This window comes from Ascidiella aspersa, chromosome 9 (assembly GCF_963924565.1).
Source record: "Ascidiella aspersa chromosome 9, kaAscAspe10.2, whole genome shotgun sequence".
Taxonomy (NCBI): Eukaryota; Metazoa; Chordata; class Ascidiacea; order Phlebobranchia; family Ascidiidae; genus Ascidiella; species Ascidiella aspersa.
The window spans coordinates 15,555,124-15,580,682 of NC_139455.1; the positions used below are offsets into that span (position 1 = coordinate 15,555,124).

The 25,559-nt window shown below is 37.7% G+C and overlaps 1 protein-coding gene and 2 pseudogenes across 1 annotated transcript; 1 reads left to right on the plus strand and 2 right to left on the minus strand.

The window, feature by feature from the left end:
* Positions 1-593: 593 nt before the first annotated feature.
* Positions 594-1,585, minus strand: LOC146133207 (uncharacterized; annotated as a pseudogene).
* Positions 1,586-4,173: 2,588 nt separating this feature from the next.
* On the plus strand, positions 4,174-5,010 carry LOC146133208 (uncharacterized; annotated as a pseudogene).
* Positions 5,011-12,770: 7,760 nt separating this feature from the next.
* Positions 12,771-25,219, minus strand: LOC146133209 (uncharacterized). The gene is made up of 9 exons (XM_083397679.1): positions 25,216-25,219; positions 21,857-21,994; positions 21,556-21,684; positions 20,390-20,957; positions 19,707-20,006; positions 17,562-18,014; positions 15,965-16,067; positions 14,487-14,709; positions 12,771-14,236 (listed from the first exon to the last, which is right to left on the minus strand). Exons 1-9 carry the CDS (start codon positions 25,217-25,219, stop codon positions 12,771-12,773), a joined length of 3,384 nt encoding a protein of 1,127 aa, XP_083253805.1.
* Positions 25,220-25,559: the final 340 nt, after the last annotated feature.

Consider the following 25,559-nt stretch of genomic DNA (forward strand, 5'->3'; position numbering starts at 1 on the left):
AGATGGGTCGGTATAAGATGAAACATGTAAAAGCGGGTTTATGTTTGTAACACAAAGCTATTCAGATTGCGGTTTAAACAATAAAATAACTGATAAAACCCAACAAATCACGTAGTTTGAACAGACCAGCATAAACCATTGGCTTCAAACTGACATGCCGCGGCATCGCGAAGTCTAATTCTCAAGGGTTCCAAGAGTTATCGTGGTTTCTTTGGGATTTAAAGTTTCATAAGTTTAATGGTGAAAATAACGGCCAAATAGACGTTAAAAGCGACATGCTTTATTTTCAAACGTTTCGCCAAATTCTCATGCCATTATCAGTGATATGAAGGCCACATCGGTTGCACCCGTTTATACACACTTTGGTCGCACCAAGGAATGATAAGAATGATAAAAAAGTGCGAAACAAGCGTCGCAAAAAGATAGATAAAACGGTGCGCAGCAAAAACGAGGAGCGAGTTGTAAGCCACCTGCGCGTGTGCGTCTGACGAAACAGGTGCAGATCAACTGCGACATACAATACAATAATAAGCAAAGAAAAAAAGACACAATAGTAGGACAGTATGTCACATAAAAAATATGCAATAAGTTAATTAAGTATTGAACAAATACAGAGGAACCGACTTAGAATCAACGTTTAATTCCGGTTTATAGCGTTGAATAGAAATTGATTCCAATAACATTAGTCGATAGCGGTCCCTTGCTGTTCCAAGCACTTCCGGATCATTAAAGTCCACTACATGGTCTTTGTTGGCCTGAAGGTGTTGACACACCTCGGACGTTTCGCCTCGTTGGTGCTCATAAACTCGTGTTCCAAGGTTTCGCCTGGTTTCCCCAATGTAGGTTTTTCCACACGAACATTTCAGTCTGTAAACAACCGAAGATCGGTTGAGCAATCCCTGCATGTCTTTGCGCACAAACGCCTTCAAAAGCTTCTGTGTTCGGTGGAAAAGACGTACACGGACCTTCCCGTCTGTGACTTTAAGGATAAAACTGAAGAGTTCTTTCTGTATGCGATGGTTGATGTCGCCAAGGTATGGCAGTCTGATACAACTAAATTTGGTGCTGGAATCCAAATCTATAGACTTAGTTACATGGAGGTAGCGTCTGTTTATCACCGACCTAATACACCTGGATACGAACTTGGCCGGATACCCAAGTAGAAAGCCTTTGATGCGCATAAATTCCCTGTGCATTTTATTATAGTTACCCTCAATCCTGTATGCTCTATTTAGCAGCGAACAGGCAAGGTCGACTTTGTGTTGAAATGGTACAAAACTGGCCCATTTTGCATAAAGGCCTGTACACGTCGGCTTTCGGTATGCGGTTGTGGAGAAGTGGCCGCCTGAGCGATCTACCAACACATCCAGAAAGGGAATCCTTAGTTCTTGTTCAACTTCATTTTTGAATTTAATATTTCTGTGAATGTTGTTCATGTTGTTAAAAATATGTCGATTGAGTTTGGGTCGGAAAAGGTTGCGAAAATATCGTCGACATAGCGGCAAAGTACTTTCGGTCGATGCTGTTCCGGTGTTGCGTTGAGAGCTTTGTCAACCACATGGTTCATGATGACGTCTGCACATAACGGAGCAATTGGTGAACCCATCGCTACGCCATCAATCTGTTTGTACATTTGATTGTTGAACTGAAAGATGGTTGTTGAGGCAGTCCAAAGCAGTAGCTTCTTTAACCGACGACGGTTCAAACCACTTATGATTTTGGTTTCATCACAGAATATGGCGAAGTAGCTCAATGGTGAAGTTAACAGGTATGTTGGTAAAAATACTGTTTGCATCGAATGTGACCATTACAACATTGTTGAATGGGCTTTACTTGATCCTTGAAATAAACTCAAAAGAATCTTTTACTGTGGAGACATGTTCGCGCACTGATACTAGAATACGCGAAAGCCATTTAGCACAATCAATTGAAGCTGCCTGCCGAGCAGTGTTCCCTCTAAGAAAATTTCCTACTGCGCAAATATTTTTTGTAGTGCGCAAGAATATTTTTGTAGTGCGCAAGAATATATAAGGCTGCGTTGGCAGGGGCCCGCGACCGATCAATGTTTTTTTGTACTGTGCCGAGGCGTAAAAATTTTAAAGATGACGTCACGAAACACATATTCATAATTAATAAATTTGCATGTGCAACTGCAATCGAATTAAATATGTTCAAGGATACTGCAACAAAGCTATCGCGCGAAAAAAGAACCGATTATTTGGATTTAATTGACAAAATGTCCAATTAAAAAAAAATAGGATGCGTGATGCCTTTAGCGCACAATCAAGAATCACGAACTATTCGCTCATTTGAATTTGATAAGATGATTTTGTCAATTTGTGAGAGCCTTTATTGACCCCACAGCTGTATCTGCACAGAAGTCATGTAAAAACTGCAATTGTGTTAAAAATTTACGTCCACAAAAAATGCATTTCGGTTTCATAATCCCGAATATCGTCAAACACTCCACTGCTTTGTTCGGCACTGTTCTAAACTCATTTTTTTCTTTAAGCTTGATTTTCCTGAGTAGACATTTAATTCTACGCGAGATAAGAAAAACATACACAACATGGATAATGAAAACCAATTAGACAAGGTAATTTATTACGTCACAATCGTCAATGCGGTTTTGATTTGATACTTGCTTTTAGCTACAAACATCAAGAAAAAATGGCCAATGCGCAGTGTTGTAAACAAGTCATTTCAAATTGACTTAAGTCCCAGTCAAGTCATTTGTAAAACAACTTAAGTCCAAGTCAAGTGTTTTTTAATAAATAACAAGTCAAGTCCCAGTCCAAGTCATCAGTTGCGCAAGTCAAGTCATAATTAGAGCAAGTCAACTTCAAGTTATGTCCTTGTTAAAAAATAAAATTTTAAACTATTAAAATTTTTTAATTTCTATGATTATGAGCAATAACTGAACTAAAAAATAAGAAAAAATGCAACATATAGCAAGCAATTTATTTTATGTGCTAAAATTTGGATAAATAGCTCAATTTTATAAAAAATATACTTGAAAAAAAACGCTTCATTTTAACCCAAGTCATTTGTCCAAATGACTTAAGTCAAGTCAAGTCATTTGTCCGAAAGACTTAAGTCAAGTAAAGTCATTTTTCCCAAATGACTTAAGTCAAGTCAAGTCGTTTGAAAACAGTGACTTAAGTGCACTTAAGTCAAGTCATTGACTTAAGTCATTACAACACTGCCAATGCGAAATGCTCAAACTGTTGTGACAAAAAAGTAAAGAGATTTTAGTTTTAATTTGAGAATGATGTAAGTGCGCAAATTTTTGCGCAAATTGTCTGATTTTGCTGCGCCGAGTCAAGGATGGGTCGAAGTGGTACATTCTCTTTACGGATCTTGGGCAAGCAATAGAGTGTAGGTGTTCTGGCCGCCGTAGGTCGCATTTGGAGATAGTCATCTTCAGTAAGGGCACCTTTGGTTTTAAGGTAGCGCAGGCAATTTTGAAGTTTTGTCAGGTTGCTTGCGTTATCGTCCTTACTGCAATTAACGAATTCGCTGCCATCACTTAAAATGTCATTCATTTTGTTGACATATGCCGTGCGACCTAGAACAACCACGCCATTATCTTTATCGGGTTTCGTAATGATGATGTTTTGGTTGGTCGCTAGATTCCGAACACTGTTAAGCTCTTCTGGTGAGAGTGCAGCTGTGTGCTTTTTGCGTTGAATAAAGAAGGTTGAGACATATCAACTGTAGAGGTTCATTAACTTTTGCTTTAGTTGCACACATTGAAAGTGCGACAGGACTTGACGTAGGTCGTGATATAGATGTTCGAATTCGACTTGGATGTATAGTTGATGTTGATTTTGGTTGGAAAGTGTGCACAGTCAAGACCTTTGTTAAGAAGGCTGAGATCATATTGAGTGAGCGTGGTGTCCGATAGATTGCAAACTATATGCGGTTCGTTGCCTGTGGATTGTATGCCAATGCGTTCAAGTTTTTTATTCATGCGTTTTTCGACTCGTTGTTCGCCACTGAGCCTACTTTCACGCAGGAAGCGTCTTACGTAGAATGATGAAAGAAAACCAATGTCCTGGAGCAGTTCAGGCAAGCTTTCGTTGTATAACTGCTGACACGATCGTTGTTCCTTCTTGTGTGTAGATAACTCCCGGTTCAACAGTCGTTTTCTGAATTCAATAACGGTTATTTGCAAACGTCATCATGAACCATGTGGTTGACAAAGCTCTCAACGCAACACCGGAACAGCATCGACCGAAAGTACTTTGCCGCTATGTCGACGATATTTTCGCAACCTTTTCCGACCCAAACTCAATCGACATATTTTTAATAACATGAACAACATTCACAGAAACATCAAATTCAAAAATGAAGTTGAACAAGAACTAAGGATTCCCTTTCTGGATGTGTTGATAGATCGCTCAGGCGGCCACTTCTCCACCACCACATACCGAAAGCCGACGTGTACAGGCCTTTATGCGAAATGGGCCAGTTTTGTACCATTTCAACACAAAGTCGACCTTGCCTGTTCGCTGCTAAATAGAGCATACATGATTGAGGGTAACTATAATAACATGCACAGGGAATTTATGCGCATCAAAGGCTTTCTACTTGGGTATCCGGCCAAGTTCGTATCCAGGTGTATTAGGTCGGTGTTAAACAGACGCTACCTCCATGTAACTAAGTCTATAGATTTGGATTCCAGTACCAAATTTAGTTGTATCAGACTGCCATACCTTGGCGACATCAACCATCGCATACAGAAAGAACTCTTCAGTTTTATCCAGCCACAGACGGAAAGGTCCGTGTACGTCTTTTCCACCAAACACAGAAGCTTTTGAAGGCGTTTGTGCGCAAAGACATGCAGGGATTGCTCAACCGATCTTCGACTTTAATAACCCGGAAATGCTTGGAACAGCAAGGGACCGCTATCGACTAATGTTATTGGAATCAATTTCTATTCAACGCTATAAACCGGAATTAAACGTTGATTCTAAGTCGGTTCCTCTGTATTTGTTCAATACTTAATTAACTTATTGTGTATTTTTGATGTGACGTACTGTCCTACTATTGTGTCTTTGTTTCTTTGCTTGTTATTCTATTGTATGTCGCAGTTGATCTGCACCTGTTTCGTCAGACGCACACGCGCAGGTGGCTTACACCTCGCTCCTCGTTTTTGCTGCGCACCTTTTTATCTATCTTTTTGCGACGCTTGTTTCGCACTTTATTATCATTCTTATCATTCCTTGGTGCGACCAAAGTGTGTATAAACGGGTGCAACCGATGTGGCCTTCATATCACTGATGATGGCATGAGAATTTGGCGAAACGTTTGAAAATAAAGCATGTCGCTTTTAACGTCTATTTGGGCCGTTATTTTCACCATTAAACTTATGAACAGATCCGTATATAGTGTTTTAAAGTTTTATATTTTCGTAAGCTTCTTGATATTTATTTGTTTGCGATAGGTGTGCAATAAAACAATCTCCTGTATTGTTCACAGGTGATGTGTGTTGGTCCTATTTTGTTGATAGTGACAATACATACAGTAAACCACTTTGCTCAACTTCTATTCATTATCAGGAGCGAATCCAAGGGGGTGCACGAGACCACTTTTTCTAAACTATAGTTTTTGATAACTTTAACTATACCTGGGTGTATTTATTTTTTTCGCACAAATCTTGTTCGCTTTCACAGTGTATTTTTCCCATTTCAAGAAATTATTTCCAGCCTAAAGTGTACTTAATAAAAGTAACAATATTTTTTTACTAAAACTAAACAAACAAATTTTTGCGCGAACTTAATTTCACAATGAAATACGTACTTTTAACTGCTCCGAATATTGGGTTCGTTCAAGCGTTTATCCACCTCTCTTTAAAAAAGACATCCTCACAAACAGAAATTTAAATATCACCTAACCTGTAATTCTTGCAGCACTTCGCGGTAGGCGAATAACAGTGCATTTGTGTAGCGATACCACTTCTTAAAGCCTTGTAGGTTTTTCGCAGAACAGGCACCTAAGAATTGTCTTCAGAGTTCCATTAGTTTTTTTCATTACCCGCTACACTTAGGATAGCACTGAGTTTGTCAAATTACGTGTTTTCAACCGCCCTTGTACTTCCATCATGCTTTATGATATAAACTAAGTCGCTTAAAATCTTATTTAGTATTCCGAGGCGCCTGTAAAAATCAACTTAAGCGTCTTCCACCGATTCGGTTGTAGTCACTTTCATTACACAAACTTCTGTTAGCGAGTTGCTCAGCAAGACAGATTATGTATAAAAATGGTGACCGTTCTCGCTCCTATATGAATGAGGCCAATAAGACCAACAACCACGCGATTAAAGGGTTTTCAACCAGAGGCATATTTCCAATCGGTACATTTGGCAAATTGTTTATAATCACTGTTTCTATGAAACTGCTTGACGCCATTCTTGGAGCCGGGCCAATGGAAATTTTTACAGTCGTCATTTTAATGTTTATGTTTTCCCCGATCAGAGCATCGTGACCGAGCTCCATAAATTTCCGCTGCACGCTGCTTGGTACAACCATAGCGCTCCAATCTATCTGTCACCATTGACTTTGAAATATTAATCTTTGTATACGGCAGCCCCCTGTCTATTCCAAACTTAGTTACATCTTCACGTTTAAACCTTTCTTCGTCTCTCTTAGGGTTTGCAGATGTGATGTTTTGAAACAGCTCGAGTCAACCATGTAAAGAACAACTGTACACAACTTGGTCCTTTTAATCATACCAGAGTCCAACAGCTTAACAAAACCATTGTGTTCTATAATCCGACAAAAGTTCACAAATTTTGCAGCGCCCACCACTTAAGGTATCAACCACGTGGTACCAGTCTTTTACACACAGGTGGCTGCCAAACCTTTTTTGAATGTTTCTTAAATATAAAAAGCCTTAATTCGAATGAATGAGGTGACTGTCAAACTTACAGTACCGGTATGCGCAGTTTTCTGGCAGTGCCACAAACGGTTACTCGCCGCCTATTGAAGTTGACCGACACGCTCCTCCACTTTGTTTAACTGGTCAAGCACTTATTTAAATTACGGGAATCGTCTTGCTTCGCACTGCCCCTCGTCTAATACACAAGTTTTAAGTCAGAATTGATCAGATTGTGGTAAATTCCCGCTAACCGAAACAGATATATTATTTCCGTGTACAATGATGAAATTATCCACCACCGTTGCTTGCGCGTCCACCTATTTCATGCGACCGCTCGCGCAAATAAACTGAAAGTTTCTTTAGGACACCATTTTGAAACTGGGTATATTAACTCTTTTTGCAAGTAATTTGTTAAGCGCACTATAAATTGTGAAGGGCTTTTATCGAACTGATGTTCCTCAGCAAGGAATTTTGAGCAATAAACCTTCTCTTTGGGTTCATTCATTTAACAATATCTGCTCCAAAGCGTTATAGTAAATCACGTAAGTATCTGATTATAATTTAAATTTAATCGAAAACACGCGTCAGGCGCTCTATCAACAAACTACTTTTCGCCCATACTAGCAGCAAATCGTTCATTCCTTACTTATCTCAGTAAGCATAGCTGTCTGATTCCTTTTCATTGGCAAACCATGGTAACTTTATATCATTATCCTGACTTAATTAGCTGCCACATCCTTAGCATTGTTCACCTCGGCTAGTTGCAAGTCAAACGTTTTCATTTCTATTAAGAATCCACGTCCCGGCTGAGGCTCGTTTAATTCATTTTCCTCAAGCTGTTTGCTTGCAATTTTCGGTTCCTGGATTTGCTTGGCCTTAGCAGTTAAGTCACACTTAATGTATTGCTATGCAATCACCAACTTCAAGGCTCATAATAACTACAGGCGTAAACTTTAGAATGACCTGCTTAGCAGCGATCATGCCACTTTTAGGGTAGTATGACGTATTACAAATGTTCGTCGTAAACAACAAGGGGGAAATAAAATTTCTTGTATATGACACCACAAGTTAACGTAGCATCGCTTCAAGTAAAATGAAAGTAATGTTCTCGAAATAACTGATGGTGTGTTTATGCAACTGACGCCAAGTTCATTGCGAGGAGCGCAAACAAAAATTGCAAGTTCTCACGAAACGCAAAAAAGTATAGCATACATTGCATGTATATTTTTTCATTACTTTGAAAAGTGGATATAACTATTACTTACGATGCAATGGCCATATTGCAAAACAGTATATAATATTGCATTAACTAGGTAATTTCGCAGAAAACGCATTTTGCAAAGAGTCTGAGTTCACACAGCGCTAAGGTGTGGACACATAGAAAATGTTAAAATACAACACGTCGCCGTTAGGCTACAAATATATCTCCTTTTAATCATACCAGAGTCCAACAGCTTAACAAAACCATTGTGTTCTATAATCCGACAAAAGTTCACAAATTTTGCAGCGCCCACCACTTAAGGTATCAACCACGTGGTACCAGTCTTTTACACACAGGTGGCTGCCAAACCTTTTTTGAATGTTTCTTAAATATAAAAAGCCTTAATTCGAATGAATGAGGTGACTGTCAAACTTACAGTACCGGTATGCGCAGTTTTCTGGCAGTGCCACAAACGGTTACTCGCCGCCTATTGAAGTTGACCGACACGCTCCTTCACTTTGTTTAACTGGTCAAGCACTTATTTAAATTACGGGAATCGTCTTGCTTCGCACTGCCCCTCGTCTAATACACAAGTTTTAAGTCAGAATTGATCAGATTGTGGTAAATTCCCGCTAACCGAAACAGATATATTATTTCCGTGTACAATGATGAACTTATCCACCACCGTTGCTTGCGCGTCCACCTATTTCATGCGACCGCTCGCGCAAATAAACTGAAAGTTTCTTTAGGACACCATTTTGAAACTGGGTATATTAACTCTTTTTGCAAGTAATTTGTTAAGCGCACTATAAATTGTGAAGGGCTTTTATCGAACTGATGTTCCTCAGCAAGGAATTTCGAGCAATAAACCTTCTCTTTGGGGTCATTCATTTAACAATATCTGCTCCAAAGCGTTATAGTAAATCACGTAAGTATCTGATTATAATTTAAATTTAATCGAAAACACGCGTCAGGCGCTCTATCACAACAAACTACTTTTCGCCTAAACTAGCAGCAAATCGTTCATTCCTTACTTATCTCAGTAAGCATAGCTGTCTGATTCCTTTTCATTGGCAAACCATGGTAACTTTATATCATTATCCTGACTTAATTAGCTGCCACATCCTTAGCATTGTTCACCTCGGCTAGTTGCAAGTCAAACGTTTTCATTTCTATTAAGAATCCACGTCCCGGCTGAGGCTCGTTTAATTCATTTTCCTCAAGCTGTTTGCTTGCAATTTTCGGTTCCTGGATTTGCTTGGCCTTAGCAGTTAAGTCACACTTGTCTTCCCATTCCCCGTCGCACTTGAAATTGTGCAATCATCAACTTTAAGGCTCATAATAACTACAGGCGTAAACTTTAGAATTACCTGCTTAGCAGCGATCATGCCACTTTTAGGGTAGTATGACGTATTACAAATGTTCGTCGTAAACAACAAGGGGGAACTAAAATTTCGTGTAAATGACACCACAAGTTAACGTAGCATCGCTTCAAGTAAAATGAAAGTAATGTTCTCGAAATAACTGATGGTGTGTTTATGCAACTGACGCCAAGTTCATTGCGATGAGCGCAAACAAAAATTGCAAGTTCTCACGAAACGCAAAAAAGTATAGCATACTTTGCATGTATATTTTTTCATTACTTTGAAAAGTGACTATATAACTATTACTTACGATGCAAAGGCCATATTGCAAAACAGTATATAATATTGCATTAACTAGGTAATTTCGCAGAAAACGCATTTTGTAAAGAGTCTGAGTTCACACAGCGCTAAGGTGTGGACACATAGAAAATGTTAAAATACAACACGTCGCCGTTAGGCTACAAATATATCCTTGAAATGTGTAAAACACATAATGTATCGATAAAAAAATGTTTTCGTCACGAACGTGAGACAAGCGAAGCCGTTAACCAAACGGATATGATTAAAGTTGAAATTGAACGTTGGCACAAGACGCCAGTTAGCAACGAATTAAAAGTTAACCTCATTTCATCAGCTGTATAACGACAAAGCATATTCAACTATTTGCAGGATAGACACTAACTTATTTAAAAACAGAAGGTAATACTTAAGCAAACCAAACCAAACAACTTCGCCATTTTGGAGTCGTACGATAAATCTAAATTTAGGCTAAATAGTCTGCAATTGCGGTGCCGGTTTTCATGAGACTGGTGAAAGTATCTAGGAGAATAACAATTACCACGCTATATACCGCAAGCTACTAACAGTTTTTAATATTTTAATTAAATGTCTTCTTTTCAACACAGTAGCCCTATACACCTAGACTAAATTTTACAACCTAATAGTCGAACTACCTAATTGACTTTTACAGGGATAATTTAAAAGTCAAGGCAGGTTGTTCTAATGTGTAGTCATCGTACACGACTAATGTACCAGCATGGTATAACATTAAAATAATTGCATTTAACAGACAAAAGTAAGTTTGGTCAAATTATTTTTTAACAACATACTCCAGTAGGGTACAAAGGCTTTTGCAAATATTTTAATAAGAGCAGTAAATGTAAAATATATTAAAGCATGAACTTTAAATAAGTAATATTGACGCCAATTATAATAACTCTGCCTCTCGTATGTTAAAATACAATCATAAACACACATCTTTAAAATCTATATAAATATTAACCTGTTTGTAATTTGTTTAAGAGACCCCCTTGCACGCAACCGAATTGTTGACCTTGTATCTGGTGTATTCGGCGCATTCGTAAATGTGGTGTTGCCAAACCCACGAAGCCTATTGTATTAAAAACAACATAGAAATATTTCAGATGAAAAATATATAATTCGTCATTTTATATATCAATCTCGCAAGGGGTATATAAAAACGATGATATGCCCATTCGCCGTTTATAAAACGGAATTCGAATTTTTCTTGTTTGTTAGTCGCACTTTGGAAAAAATCTTACTAGGAAAATAATTTTCGTGTTCGTTTAAATGAAAAAGAGGTGCCACTGGTTTAACCAGTAGGCTATAGCTAAAATAGATCGAAAGCATTTATTGAGGCAACTATAAGCGCTAGTCATCATTAAACAGCACTTACTAACGGGTATAATATTAATCTGAAAATGTTAGTATGTTGGGACAATTTAGGCTGAATATAGTTTTTTAACATAATCCTAGTGTGAGGCAGCACAACTAGGGTAACTTACCTGGTTGGTTCCAAATTACCTTACAAATTTGCTAAATTTTATTGCTTTATCTTTTACTGTAATGGAACAATAACACTTTCGGTAAACTTTGCTCATTCGGTTTAGAAACAGACAATCACTTAATTAATTTGCCGAAAACGTAACAACAAAAATCGTAAACTTATAGTTATGCAAACTTGTAGCCGTATGTGACCAAGAAGCAGCAAGCAGAATAAATACCACTGCAAGCTATGTCATTGTTGGCCTGAATTTTAATTTAAAGCTACATTGTCATGAACTACTTACGGCACTTGCTTTTGTGCTCAAAAGGCTTTATCAAAGAGGGATTAACATACTAAAATAGAAATAGTGTTCGAAAGTCTTTTGCGTTTACGCGGTTAAAGTTGCTAAAAAACATAGTTTGCCAACTGCACAAACAAGGCAAACTTTCTAACAAACTGGTAAAATTTGTCGTGGACCAACAGATAAGGTCCGCTTCTAGTCTAGATAGAGTACCTTCCTTGTAACGTTGAGTTGTTTCGTTGGCACTTTTTAATTCAAAATGTTACAAATTTGAAAGGTCTTTTCTCTCGGCAGTTACAATTACCGATTAAACTTTACAATTGTAACAGGTTCTAAAAAGTCAACTGCTAGATCTCGTTTGTTTAAGTTCTATAACTTCTCAACTTGGGCCATTTAGCATGATCAAATAATTGAGATACTTGTTCACTGCTGTTTTTGCATTGTCTTGCACAAACTGCGAACGTAAGGACACTAAGGCAAGACATTGCTACCCATATCTGTAAAGCTGTATTTGCACTTTAACCGACGGCCGTCATACAGTAATTTACTGAGACACTTTAATGGACCATAAAAGAGTTCACTGTTCAGCCCTGACTCCGATAGTGGGACGATACAGTCCAGCGCGATAATCAAAAACGATTTTTGAACGGCAGTAAATCGCTCGCCATCAAGTTAATTGCTGGAGGCTCTCGACGGGTTATTGTCATTTTGGTTACCGTTCATATTGAGGTTGGAATAGATTCTTTGGAACTTGAAAAAGGTATTTCGAAAGAAAATCAATATTAAAAGTCTTCTATATGGTCATCTATATAAAAGGGATCTATATAGGTTTGAAATTTTCGTAGCAAGAATTTAATACCTGGAACAAATCATTGCATTTGTCTAGCCATATCAAGTTTCATATTTAAAGCATTCCATGTTGGCGAAATATTTATCAATAACTGCTTTAATGTCACAATTCACAAAGCATTGTAAAAGGTTGACAATAATCCCCCAACCAATACATGTATTGTACACAAAGTTCATGCAGCAAATCAACGAATAACCGAATGAACTAATGATATAAAACGCAAACATAGGCTACATGCCTTAGATTTTGGAATTGTTTTTCAAAACTATACCTAGCATTATCCGGTGAAGAACGACTTTTTAATAATATCGCACATTCATACAATTTATTTTTATTTTAACCTAAGCGAATTGCTTGTTGTTGTAATGTAAACACCAAATGAATATTTAAAGTGCAGTTGATTTAGTAGTGGAGTTCATCGTTGCAATAGAATTTGTGACGTGAGAATGTCTTCTGAATGCTATCGAGGATAATCGTTTTCTAGACTTTAAAACACAGGTTCTCAACTTCTTAAAAACCACCTGTGGCAAGCTGCTGTAAATCAACGGATTCAGGGAGCTGTTGATTGGCAAAAGAAGAATGGCAGAAATGGCGTAAGACATGGGCGATAAAATAGCACCACCCATGCTGAGAAACGTCATGATACAGATTGGAAGCCAGCAGCACAAATCAGTAGCGATTAGTAGCGTGACTTTACGCTGCATCGCTTTAGTTTGCTTGCTTTTCTTTGTGAGGGATTTAGCCTCTTGCACAATTTCACTTCGCCGCTGTGAGATCCAGTAAATTGCCCCGTATGCGCACGCAATATACAACAATGCGACGAAGTTGAACGTGATAATAACTGACGACATGGCATTAACACTGTCACTGGCTTCGATGCGATATAGCCTTGGAATGCACACGCTACTGCTACTGTAATAACCATAGGAATTGACAGAAGTTGGTACTGACGAGCCAAATTTGCCAAGGTAGCTTGTCAAATCAAACCAGTTGGAATTCCACAAGTCGATTTTGGGTTGTGACTTGTTGGTGATGACGGAAAGCCGCCCGGCAAAAGTTTGTAACTCCGTCAACACTACAGTATCAGTAGGAAAATAGGGACTTGGGCGAATCTGAATTTTCGATACCATTGAACTGGACAGAGCTGGTATAAAAGGAAGGACTGACACAGCGAAGGAAACAAGCCACATGGTAACAATCCACATAACGGCAATTCTCAGCCGAAAATTTCGCGATGACATCGGGTTAAAGACGCTGAACAATCGGTAAGATGTAATGCATACTAGCGTAAGAACGGAAGTCTCGGAAGAGAGAACTGTCAAAACACCAATAATATCACATAGATTACTTGATCTCCAAGCTTTGTCGCGAATGCAGTACTCACCGCTAAACTGAACCGCTTTAATGCCAATTATCAACAAGGCGACGCCCATGATAAAATCCGAAACGGCGAGGTTCAGGATTAGGACACGGTTTATCAAACCCAATCGCTGACGGTTCTGCGCAGTTGTACGTTTGCGCAGATACACGCAGGTTTGAACGAAAACCGCCAGGTTTCCCAGCAAAGCGAGGACAGCCATAAACCAAACTAGGATCTCCAGTGCGCGCAACTTTATCATTTGGGTGTTGGAAGCCAGGGCATCGTTTTGCAAATACTCGGGAGGACATTCGTCTGAACCATCCTGACAATCTACGACTCCGTCTTGAACCTTGTCACGTGGCACGAACAGTGGCTTCTTATCCGTGCAGTAAAAGTGCGTGCTTTTGGAGCAGTTTAGCTCGTCCTTCCAGTCATCGCAGTCCGGTTTAAGATTGCACAATTTCTCTTTAGGAATGGCGGTTTTAGTTTTCACTGCAAATGCAACACTGGGGTAAGTATATTGACATGTCAATTAAACAATATAAACAAAATATGTTATTGATACTCAAAGGTTATTTTTATGTTTTGTTATTAACTTCTCTACATTTAAGCTTTTCGTAGATTTACAAATATAGGTCACTTTTTTACTTATTGTTCTAGCCTATACCCTATTATAACTGCCTTTCCTAAATAAATATAGAAAATATAACTATTTTGCGTGAATTGTCACATTACAGTTTACCTCCAAACACGGTCTGAACTGGGCCTGCTTGACATTGGAATAGGTTACTGCAGTTCGTCTCATCAAATCCTTCATTGCACTCCACCACCCCGTTGCATATGTTGGATCCAAATATAAAATCAAATCTACCGGAGCATTTTCTTGATCTCAGATGGTATGTAAGTCCAACATCGAAAAGAGTATGTAAGTCCAACATCGAAAGATATTCTGGTGGTATGGGGGTCTGAAAAATAAATTATCTACGACTTAAGTATACGTTATTTGGATTTAGCCATTATTCACACGGGTAGGGTCGTAATTACTAAGGTCTCAACGTGTTTGGCCGTTCACCTCGTAAAGTTTGTATAAAACTGTCTTTATTCTTGTGTATGACATAAGTAAACTAACAGAATATCTTTGCTTACTCTGTGGCGCTTTATCATGGATTTTGACTTTGAACCTTCTGTCGGCGTCACTGGTCCTTACTTTTATAAGTGTTTCTTTATCGCGAATTCTATTTTTTTAAAACGTAGTTTAGTCATGAGGTGACCACGCGGTTTTACTGCGAAAAGATGGCCGTGGCTGACAAGCCTGCTTGCATAAACACGTGCCCTGACAGTTCTATTTGCTAAGTTCAAGGTAATTAAGAGCTATTCATAACAAGATTTCCGGTGCAACTAATTGTTATCTCACTGTGTCTAGGTATAATACTACGGTATAATTAATATTCAAATAAAGAAAATTTGCTCTAATTAAAATAAATTGAAAGTAGATATTAATTAATATTCCTTCTATCCAAAAAACATAACCCGTTATTTTGCCTGTTTTAACTGCGGAAACACAAAAGTAGTACGCGCTTTGTACGATTTAGACTAGAGTTATGTTTTTCGTATATTTTCTTACACGTTTATCGAATCGGTTTACACTTACATCTTACATGCATCAGCGTCTCATTGCAACCTCGGTCTTAAAGATAAAACTTTAACCAAATAAACGAAATGTTGTGTTTTCAGTGTTACTTCTGTATGGCGTTACGTTTAGATATAACTTTGTGACGTGACGCTTTGACGTAATTTTGTGACATTGTTTTCATCTCTGAACAAATGTCATGGCAAAAAACAGAAAATCTTGGATATTCATAGATCTAGCTATGTAAAGGTTGGGGACTAGGTTACAACTTTCGATGTATTTTATGCGAACGGATCGTTCCCGTCCTAAATCCAATCCGAAATAGGTAAATATAATGAAGCGAAGCAATTTCACCCATCCTAATAAACTTCGCTATATGATTTCGTTACGTTTTATTTCTCTTTTTTAAATATAACTTTAACTGTAGAGATTTTTTTTATTTTTTTTATATTGGAGGGCATCACAAGTTATTGTAAAAATTAGAAAAAAGTCAGCATTTTGGAAAACACAGATATAAGGCATACGTGGTTCAAAGAAAAATTATAGCGGTTTTAGAAAACCTTATGCAAAATGTAAAATGCTATACGTACAGTTGTTATTGGAATCTGGTCGCAAACAGCAGGTTTCTCGGAACAATTTGCCCGGTCGCTGCACTCGTCTTCAAACAATGCACATTCCACTTTTCCATCACACCTTGTTTCGACGAAAAACAGAATTAGTCAAGAAGTCTAGGAAAACCATGCAATGAAATGTCTTCTTATTTGTAGCAATCTCAGCATGCGTGAATCCGGTTTGGAGGACGTGGCCCAAAACTTTATTTTTTTTAAGTGCAAACATTTTCGCACTTTGCGCGAATGTGCAATGTGTTTATGAAATGTTTTATTTATTTTTGTTAAAATCGTTTTTGCTAACGGCGTGGTGCGTCTCATCGCTATAAACGTATTGCCTTTACGCAAATAAATAACACCTCTGTAATGTTTTTTGTGTTGGAGTAACACCTCTATAGTGTTCAACCTAGAACTTACAAAATAAACCAACTGTGTGGTGTTCTTCACGTTACTGTTTTAGGATGTAACGTTTCAATAATTTTGTTACGTCACGTTATGACGTAACGTTGTAACGTCATAGTTGTGTGTTTTAAAGAAAGACGAGCCAACGCAACCTGTAAATGATTTGCCTCAGCGTCTAAGCTTCCGGTTCTTACAAAGCGTATCCATTTAGAACAGGGGTCGACAACCTTTTTCTAGTCACGGGCCAAAACCAAACCCAAAATGATCTAGTTTAACATATAGTATCCAAACGTAAACAAACCGGAGGAGCAAAGATCATTATCAAAATTTACGCAGTTAAAATAGTAAAAAAGTATTTGAAATGGACTCATGTCTATAGTTTGGCAAAGAGGTGGCGGGCCGGATGAATTCCATTGGCGGGCCGGTTGCCGACCCCTGATTTCGAACGTGTAAAACGATATCTTTTTCGTTGTTTTTTACAATATGAAGACATTATATTACTGGGTCGTGTTTAGACACGAACTAAAATTAATTCGCTTATTTCAATGAGTTCGTTGTATAAAACAAAAACTGGGTTACAACTTAAGCGGTGTATGTTTTTGTAACCGTTCTGCCGCGCGCCTACACGGCCAATTTGAAAGCTTTTCGACCATTCCATTTATTAACTTATATTGTAAAAAATGCGAAAATCTTAATAAGCATATTATAGAAATGTATGTTTAAACTTAATTAAACATTTTCGCTTGTATTTATTCTAACGCCATAAATAAAGTTTTAAAAGCATTACCCTAACTTAAAACATAGCTCCGTTATCCTAATGGTCCAATGTCAGATGGTAACGAACTACGGTAATACAATGGAACCGAAATTTTATAGCAGAGGATATTCAAAGCGGTAGATTGCAAATTTTGTCTTTGGTTTGTTATCATTAAATTTGGGTTAGGATTTCTAGTAACCTAATATGGTGGAACATATTTTTTAGTATTACAGAATAAACAGTTAGTTTTGCTTGTGTTGACAAAGTTCCTGTCAGAAACAAACAGTTGAACGCATTATCAAAAAAATAAAAATAAGTGGGTGCGTCACAGAGACCAGCAAAGTTTTCCAAAGAGATGCAAAAGAAAACAGAAGAATCACTGCTTTACAATAGTGTCTGTGTAACGTTAAGGTGTCTTACCGTTTAGCGTTGATTGGCAATATAGCGTCCACCAGCGAACTGTCTAGAATTGATTTGGCAATATCGGAAAAATTCTTGGGAATGACATCACACAGAAAGTCAGATGCCAGCGTAGTATTGGTTGTGAGAATATCCCCTCCGCAGCTTCTCTCGTCAACCTTTGAAATCGAACAGTCGACAATTCCATCGCAAACCTGCTTTCTAGAGATACAGGCTCCAGTTTGCGGACACTCAATCTCTCCTTGCATGCATTTCGGGCAAACGGCTGGAGTCGGCGTTTCGCCGTAGCAAACTTGGTCACAAAGGTCGCGCGAGCGATTGGCGGAAAGCTGGTCACGTGAGCAGAGACACTCGTCGCTAAGGTCTGGGCAGTCGAACACGCCGTCGCAAACTTGACGCATGGCGATCGTCATGTTGGATTGCAAGCATTTCGCGCAGTTAAAACTTCCGTTGCTGGAAAAAAGCAGGAAAAAGTCATTCGGGGTAATATGGTGCATCAAATCAAATCTTCATGGAGTCTGTTAAAACAATTGCTTCTACAAACATTAGTAGGATTATAATTTAATTGCTATTACTTTTTAGGCTTATTGTTCACTATTAGGTCGTTTGATAGGTCCGATGTACTTCATATTACTTATCCAGTCTTCAACATATTATACCTTCGTAATGTTTAGGTCTAGGACAGTGATCGCGAACCACTGTCCCGCGGGTCACTTTGTGACCCACCACAGAACTGCACTTTAACAAATCGGTGCAGAAAAGCAGACAACTAAAAGGATTTTGTTTATCGCTGTTAAACGCATCGGGTGGTGATCCTTTAAGGGAAACTATAAGACTAAACGTTCTAAAAATCCTGGTTAAACCAATAAACCATGCTGAAAAGCTTTCTGCTGACCTCTTGTAATCCCATAAAAAATGCTGCAGCATTTGTTAACTATTTAGCTTCTTAATAATTGTGGGATTTTAAATATGGAAGTGATGGAAAAACCTTGAATTACCAACCCAGACAATAATACTCAAAACGACGCAGCAGAGTTTCGCATAAAATTAGAAATTAATTAAATGTATGGCCCACTTGTGCATTTTGTTCAAAGGATTAAAGTCGTGTTGTGACCCGCGCGATGAAAGGGTTCGCCATCCCTGGTCTAGGAGATGCCGTAAGGCACATTGTATGTTGTAATACATTTCACATTGATTTATAATTGGTTCAGACAAGGATGAACATAGATAAGATGCAACGTAACTAACATTTATTTGTTAACATTAAGTTTGTCACTTGGAATTTTAGCGCATCGCAAGAGAATAACAGGATCAGGGTTATAATATCCCACTAGCCGACCAATTTGCATGTTTTTGCGGTTACTTTTCCGTTGCAAGGTAAATTGGCACAATCAATATTAAATCATCGGTTAAAAACGCGACTTGGACAAATTTACACGAATAAGCAAAGCATAATAGATTATAGTGATTATGTGACTATGTGTTCACATCGCTTATTTCACAATAATTACTTTCCACTTAACAGCACCGGGACAGACAGTCGTCCTTAAGTATGTAATTCCAAATTTAAGGAAACGGTAAATACGCTATTAAGCTTATGTAACACCGGGTATTTCGTCTAGTATTTAACTAATTGGATAGAGGCCTGTGAGATAAGAAAATATTTAATATGGTGAATAAACAATTTGTTAATTTAGAATAACGCACTAACGCAGTGCACATATAAAGAAATGTTAAACAAATAAAGAAATGTCTTTTTTACTTTATATCTTTCTTCATTTAAGACGTTTAGCATAGGTAGACAGCAACGTATTTTAACATTTGGTAAAGTCATGGCATGAAATCATAGAATAATAAAAAATGCTTTATTTATTTCGTTAATCTAAAAATATTTATGTGCTTCTATAATCTCTGAAGTCTCGCAAATGTATAAATGGCAAAATGTTATTTGAATGGAGATAAGTTATAAGTCAAATGCCGTTAAAAACAGTAAACTGCTACAAAAACTGTTGGTATAAAACACTTAACGGTTCCCTAACAAAAGTGACTTGTCCTATACAACTTTTACTTTTCAGTGTAAAAAATGTTCGTTTTAAGCTATTGAAATCACCTCACTTAAATTCATATCATAACAGCTTTTCTTACGTGTAACAAAGATCGGAATCGTCGTTGCACATGGCATAATTGTCCAGTAGGGACCACTGAGGCAACACGCAATAGTTGACATTCTCTGTGATGCCGAACACTGACTTGTAACACTTAAACCCAGGTAAGTTGCGGAAATCGTCAGCCCGACCCGGACAGTCCTGGTACTCATCGCACGAGTACGTACGAAACACGCACGTTTTCGGATCCGTTTGACAGCGAAACATCCGCGGATCTGGACAGCTTTCGATCTCATCACTGCAATCGCCGCAGTGATCCATTCCATCACATAGTAGGTACCTTTTGCAATATTGCCGTTTTAACTATTCGAAGAGTAGACACAATCAGCTAAACATGACGATATACTTCACAGAAAATTAATCAGTATTAGTGAATATAGAATGGTATGTTTGTAGCAATCACTTAAACTCATGATTACAACCAGTAATCATGTTTTTTTATTGAAAAAGACTAAGTGGGTTATGTACTTGCCGAGTGACAAATATTGCAGGGCACTCCACTTTCGCGTTCTCATTTGAAGAATTAATTTGGTAAAACCTGAAGGCTACCAAATTTACACCCTATTTTTACTAGAGCACGCGTATAGCCTACTGGCCTTGCTCGAAATGTTTTTCGGGCAATCAGAAATATTACTTTCAAGATGCCAATTTTAATATACCAACCTGGGGATGCAGCGTTTTTTGTTGTGGCAGTGGAATTCTCCTTCCACGCACGTCTCGTTGTTAAGTGGCGCCACTTCATCGCTTCCATCCTTGCAGTTTGTCATCTTGTTCCCCCTCCACGACCGCGGGATGCAGCGTCCTCCATTTGCGCATCGAAACTCGCGACTCGGATCGCACTGGAGGCTTCGCAGCTCGTCGGATCCGTCCGTACAGTCGCGGTATCCGTCCACGACCCGGTATCTTGCGATGCAGCGCTGATCAGCCTCACACCTGAACTCTGTGGCGTTATTGCAGGTTGAGAGTGTCAACGCTTCGTCTCGTCCGTTGGCGCAGTCCTTCACTCCATCTGCTACCCACTCCCTTGGAATACACTGAAGGCTGCTGTTGTTGTTATTGTTTACTAGACTGGAGTTGTTTATCGAGAGGCAGGAAAATTCTGATGGAAGGCAAAATGGTAAGCTTTGCTTCTCGTCGCTGTCATCAATAATCAGCTTCCCGTCGCAGTTCCGCACTACGTTCATTACCATCCAGCGTGGGATGCATATCTTGCTCAAAGCGCACGCGAACTCTGTCGTAAAAAGCTGTTTTTAGGTATATTTTAACTTGAAATGAGTTGTTTTCAGATTAAACAGTATTTGTCATTTACAAAATGCTTTTAGCGCAAATACTTAGTCGAATATTTTGGACTATATGTTATGACTTAAGTTAGTAACAACAATTATATGCACATGTCACTGATTTTAAAAGAATGGATTTTATATTTCGGAAAAATGAATGGGCTTGGACTTACGTCTATTGGGGTGATTTCAGAAATTGTCTTAAAATATTTTTCGAAACATTTTAGGTTAATAAAAAATCACTTGGCCTGGGACTTGACTTACCATTTTCCCTATTTACTTTACTTAAGTAATTGTGAATAACCTCAGCAGTTATATTAGGTATTATACTAAATTTGAGGTATATTTAAACAGTTTGATCTTCAATTACTGCCAAATATATTTAATGACAGTACAAAGACAAACAATTGGCACTTTATTTTTGTAGCATGTGAAAAATATGCGAATACCTCGTTTCGGATAATGTTCTTTATCACGTTGTAAATCCTTACTTGTATTATTTAAATTACATGCGTAGTGGGTATTTAGTTTTAGTTTTCTACAACTTACCGTTTTCTCGACAAGGCAGCACCAAACTTTCGTTTCCCCTGCAGCTCCTCTCAGTGTTGATCAGATATCTTGGGGTACATTTTAACGAGAAGCGGCAGCGAAATTCGTCGTCCGTACAGTTTAGGGGCGCTAAAGGACATACACGTGGTTGGTTGGTATTGTTCAATATTTACGATAAATTGTAAAAAAAAGTAAGCGAATTTAAATTGATAACGTTTGTTGTTAGGTCCTTTTTTAGCACGGGTATAGACCTTCAGTTTTAAAATATCTAGAAAAGAGTCCGTATAGCTTTTTATATTACGGTGAGTGTCGTCGCTGTCATCTCTGCAGTTCCACTCGTAATTTCGAACCATTTCCCTGTCGATGCAGCCACCACTTGTTAAGCAACGGAAGTATCCATCTTCGGGTCGACAAAGCCTCTTCGAAGGATAGTTGTTACCTTTACAATATTTTTAGTTCGTTGAGTGGATTTCAACTAACAATAAGGTTATTTGGCAACTTTTCGCGAATCTAAAAATGAAAAAAGATGAAGCGGAGCATAGTGAGCTTAGCAGTTTAATTTTGTACCATAAACGTACACGTAAATTTAGTCTCACTGTAATTCTTCTACCTGGTGTAGTTCCAAATTTGGTTGGTTGCGAAAAGTTTGCCATACGGTTATTTGTATAACAACCTTGCTTAAAAAATATAAAAAAAGTAAAAGATAAAACATTGCACTTTAAACCCAGAGGGCCAGATAGGTAGTAATGGTTTGCATTATACGAGTATTCAATGAGCAGAATTCAAAATATTCCGGCGAGGATTAAAAATCAAAATTCAATGGTAGCCTAAATGAATTTATTAAAGAAATCGAAAACGGGTAAACAACTTGAAACCCCCTGAAGGGTTTGTTCATTCGTCATAGGTATCCAGAACTTTTCATAAAGGGCTAATGCTGCTAATGCGTGTTGAAATAACAAATTTTAGATCTTATTTCTCGGTATTACTGCCTTGATGGCTTTGTTATGTCATTCATAATCTTAATTTCATGTATATTAGATTATTCTTCTTAAGATATTGTTACTTTGCGGGTATTGCTGTGTATTCCCTTTGCGAATATAGCATTTTAGATCATATGAAGTTTCAATAAAAATCTCGATTGCAATTATCTGCATTTTTCAGAAACATTGTTAATAACTGAAATTCCGCCTTTTAAACTAAAAGTCATCTTAATTAAAAATAATGAAAGACGGGTGCCCCAAGTAGCGGTTCCAGGAGAGGAAGTCAAGTAACAAGTCTGTATTTTTTGTCTATTTTAACTACGTAAATGCAAAAGATTCTCAACGAAAATATTATTTATTTTTGAAGTGTTCAAGACCATATTTTTACAAAAATAGATTTCGCCTAAAGGTGCCGTGCGTCTAACCGCACAATCCAAAATAAAAGTTCTGTCAATATAAACGATATATAAGGACTTTTTTTTTGCAGATAACATCTTTGTAAACGCACTGAGGTACCGGTACTCTTCTTTTAGGACAGGGGTTCTTAAAGTGGGGTCCATGGACCCCTTGGGGGTCCGTAAATATCCCCTTGGGGGTCCGTAAAAATAGTTTTAGGGGGTCCATGAAAGCCTGCTTGAAATATTAGTGTAAATTTTAAAAGTAATCATTTTTTCAAAGAAAGCAGTAACTAAACGGTTTTGCACTGACTGTATTTAGACTTCATTTCACTTTCACATTTTTTAGGCCGCAATCAACAGATTTATGAAGTTCATTTGTATTGTGACGTCAATTTATGACGTCATTTTTTGAAAAATTTTGCCTATGGTGGTCCACGCGACGTCAAAAAAAATTTTAGGGGTCCGCGGTAAAAAAAGTTTAAGAACCCCTCTTTTAGGAGGTTGCTTCTCTATGGCGTCACGTTTAGATGTTACGTTGGAACAGCACGCTATGTTGTAACTTTGTGACGTAATTTCTATTTTTAATGACTCTTTCAAAAACCTGTATCCTACGATTGGGTAGCCCCATAGTATAGTTGCACCGGTGCATTTTTCCTGGCATGTTATGAAAAACAGCAGTTGGCTTTAAGCCTCAATGAGAAAACAGTGTGGGATTAAGTGTCTTTTCGTCTTTAAAATCACAGGTTTTGGGGGTAAACTACGTTCGGTAAATAGATATTTTATGTAATTTGCTGTTGTTCGCATTCCTCAGCATATAAACAGCGATTGCGTTTAACTTGCGTATGTTATTTGATTCATATTGCGCCCAAAGGTTTTCGGTCGACCCTATAGGCCTACTTCCCTAAACTCTAAATTTCAATTAAATGTTACTACATTCAGTCTTATTGCACCATATTGAATCCTGGTGACTAATTTGGGTGATTTCATGTCACCTTTCTCGTCATGGAATTACCAAAGAAGTTCGGTTTCTATTTGTTTGACTCTGTTATGTTGTTTAGTGCGCAAAAACGGAAAAGCAGTTTAGTTTCAACCTAAAAAATTATATGTCTCGTGTTGAAGCATTTTACGTTTTAAACATTATGTATTTAAGACAATTCATGAGTTTAGAATTAGCTTTGGTAAACCTACGTAACTTTTTTTTACTAGCTTTCACGAAAGCCCACAATGGAAACAACGCATTGCTATATGGAGTTCTGTATTAGTGTCTTGGCATCGTCAGTCACTTGTTTTGGCGTTTTATTTAACGCAAATAAGTATTTTTTTAGGAGGGGGGTAGGGGATTATGTGCAAAACTCTTTGATATTTTTGACATACCAAAATAACAAAAAGCTAAACAAAAAGCCAAAACAAACGTAGCATATTGTCTTAATAGGAAATGGGGAAATTGTAAATAACTACCACAAAAAGCACAGCAAATATCGCTCGATACATTTGTCAAAATCAGATAAACACAACCATCTGAAGAAAAATCCAAGTTCAAGCTGAACCTAATGTGATAAACCATATCATATAGCTACAATAAAGACATAATTAAAAAAAAAGTTGTTGGGTGTATTTTACAATGAATTTTTTATAAGTTTTTAGTTTTATAAGCGATTTTTGTGACGTTTTTTTTCGCAAACGATTTTGACTGACATAACGTGTCAATGTAGCAAAATTTGTACTTTTTTGGCCAAGTGGAAAATAATCGCCCTACTATACTGACTATTGAACGCCTAAAGAATGGATTTGATTTGTCAGCATTTCAGTTAAGAAAACTCTTAGCATATCGGTGGTAAAAGTTATTTGAGAGCCTTTAATACGAAAACCTGTGTTAATTCACAATAAACTACAGTAAACGATTTTCATTTACGAGATTCAGGAAATTGTTCGTAGCCTTTAGAAATGGTTCTAAGCCGTCAAATATGCCTTATTGCTCTACCAAAGAGGAATGATTTTTAGTTTTACTTAGGAATTACGGCAAACTGATGACTGAATATATAAACAGTATAAACACGCATGGCGTCATAATGGCTTCTAAAACTGAGTATTTTTTACAAGGCTTTTTCGGAGTTTTTGGCACAAAAAAAAATGAAACTCCAAATGCTTTTGGAAGATTTGGGTCTTTTTTGCCTTTTTGCTACTTTGTGGTGCATCCAACTATCATAACAAAGCGTAACACCAGTGTTAAGAACATAATATACAAAAGCCAAGCAGTTTACTTTAATTGAAACCACACTTACCCATTTGTAAAACACAGTTTAGCACCACCAAAGTCGAAACCACCGATAACCGCATTTCTTTCTTCGTATTCTTTTGGAATAAATCAAAGTTTTACTGTAGGCTAAATTATCTAAAATGATACGCACTGTTTTCTTTCTGAGCAAGCCTTTATTTTATTCATAATCACAGTATGCTACATCCTAAATGTTTATTGTCCCGGAGACTTCTGCAATATTTCCCTCAGCAAAAACTAACCATCAATTTACCGAAAAGACTGCACTTTAAAAACAAAGTTGCCCAATGTGTGAAATGGTAGGCTCTAGCAAGTAGGTTGGTATATGAGTCACATCCGAGCCTGCAAACG

Bases quoted from the DNA above. Each gene is read 5' to 3' on its own strand.
- LOC146133209 (XM_083397679.1), bottom strand. The intron at 20,958-21,555 runs GTAAGTTGTAGA...TTTTTACGACAG, and splicing joins GCTGCCTTGTCGAGAAAACG to AGTTCGCGTGCGCTTTGAGC. The intron at 20,007-20,389 runs GTTGGTATATTA...ATATTGCAAAAG, and splicing joins AAAAAACGCTGCATCCCCAG to GTACCTACTATGTGATGGAA.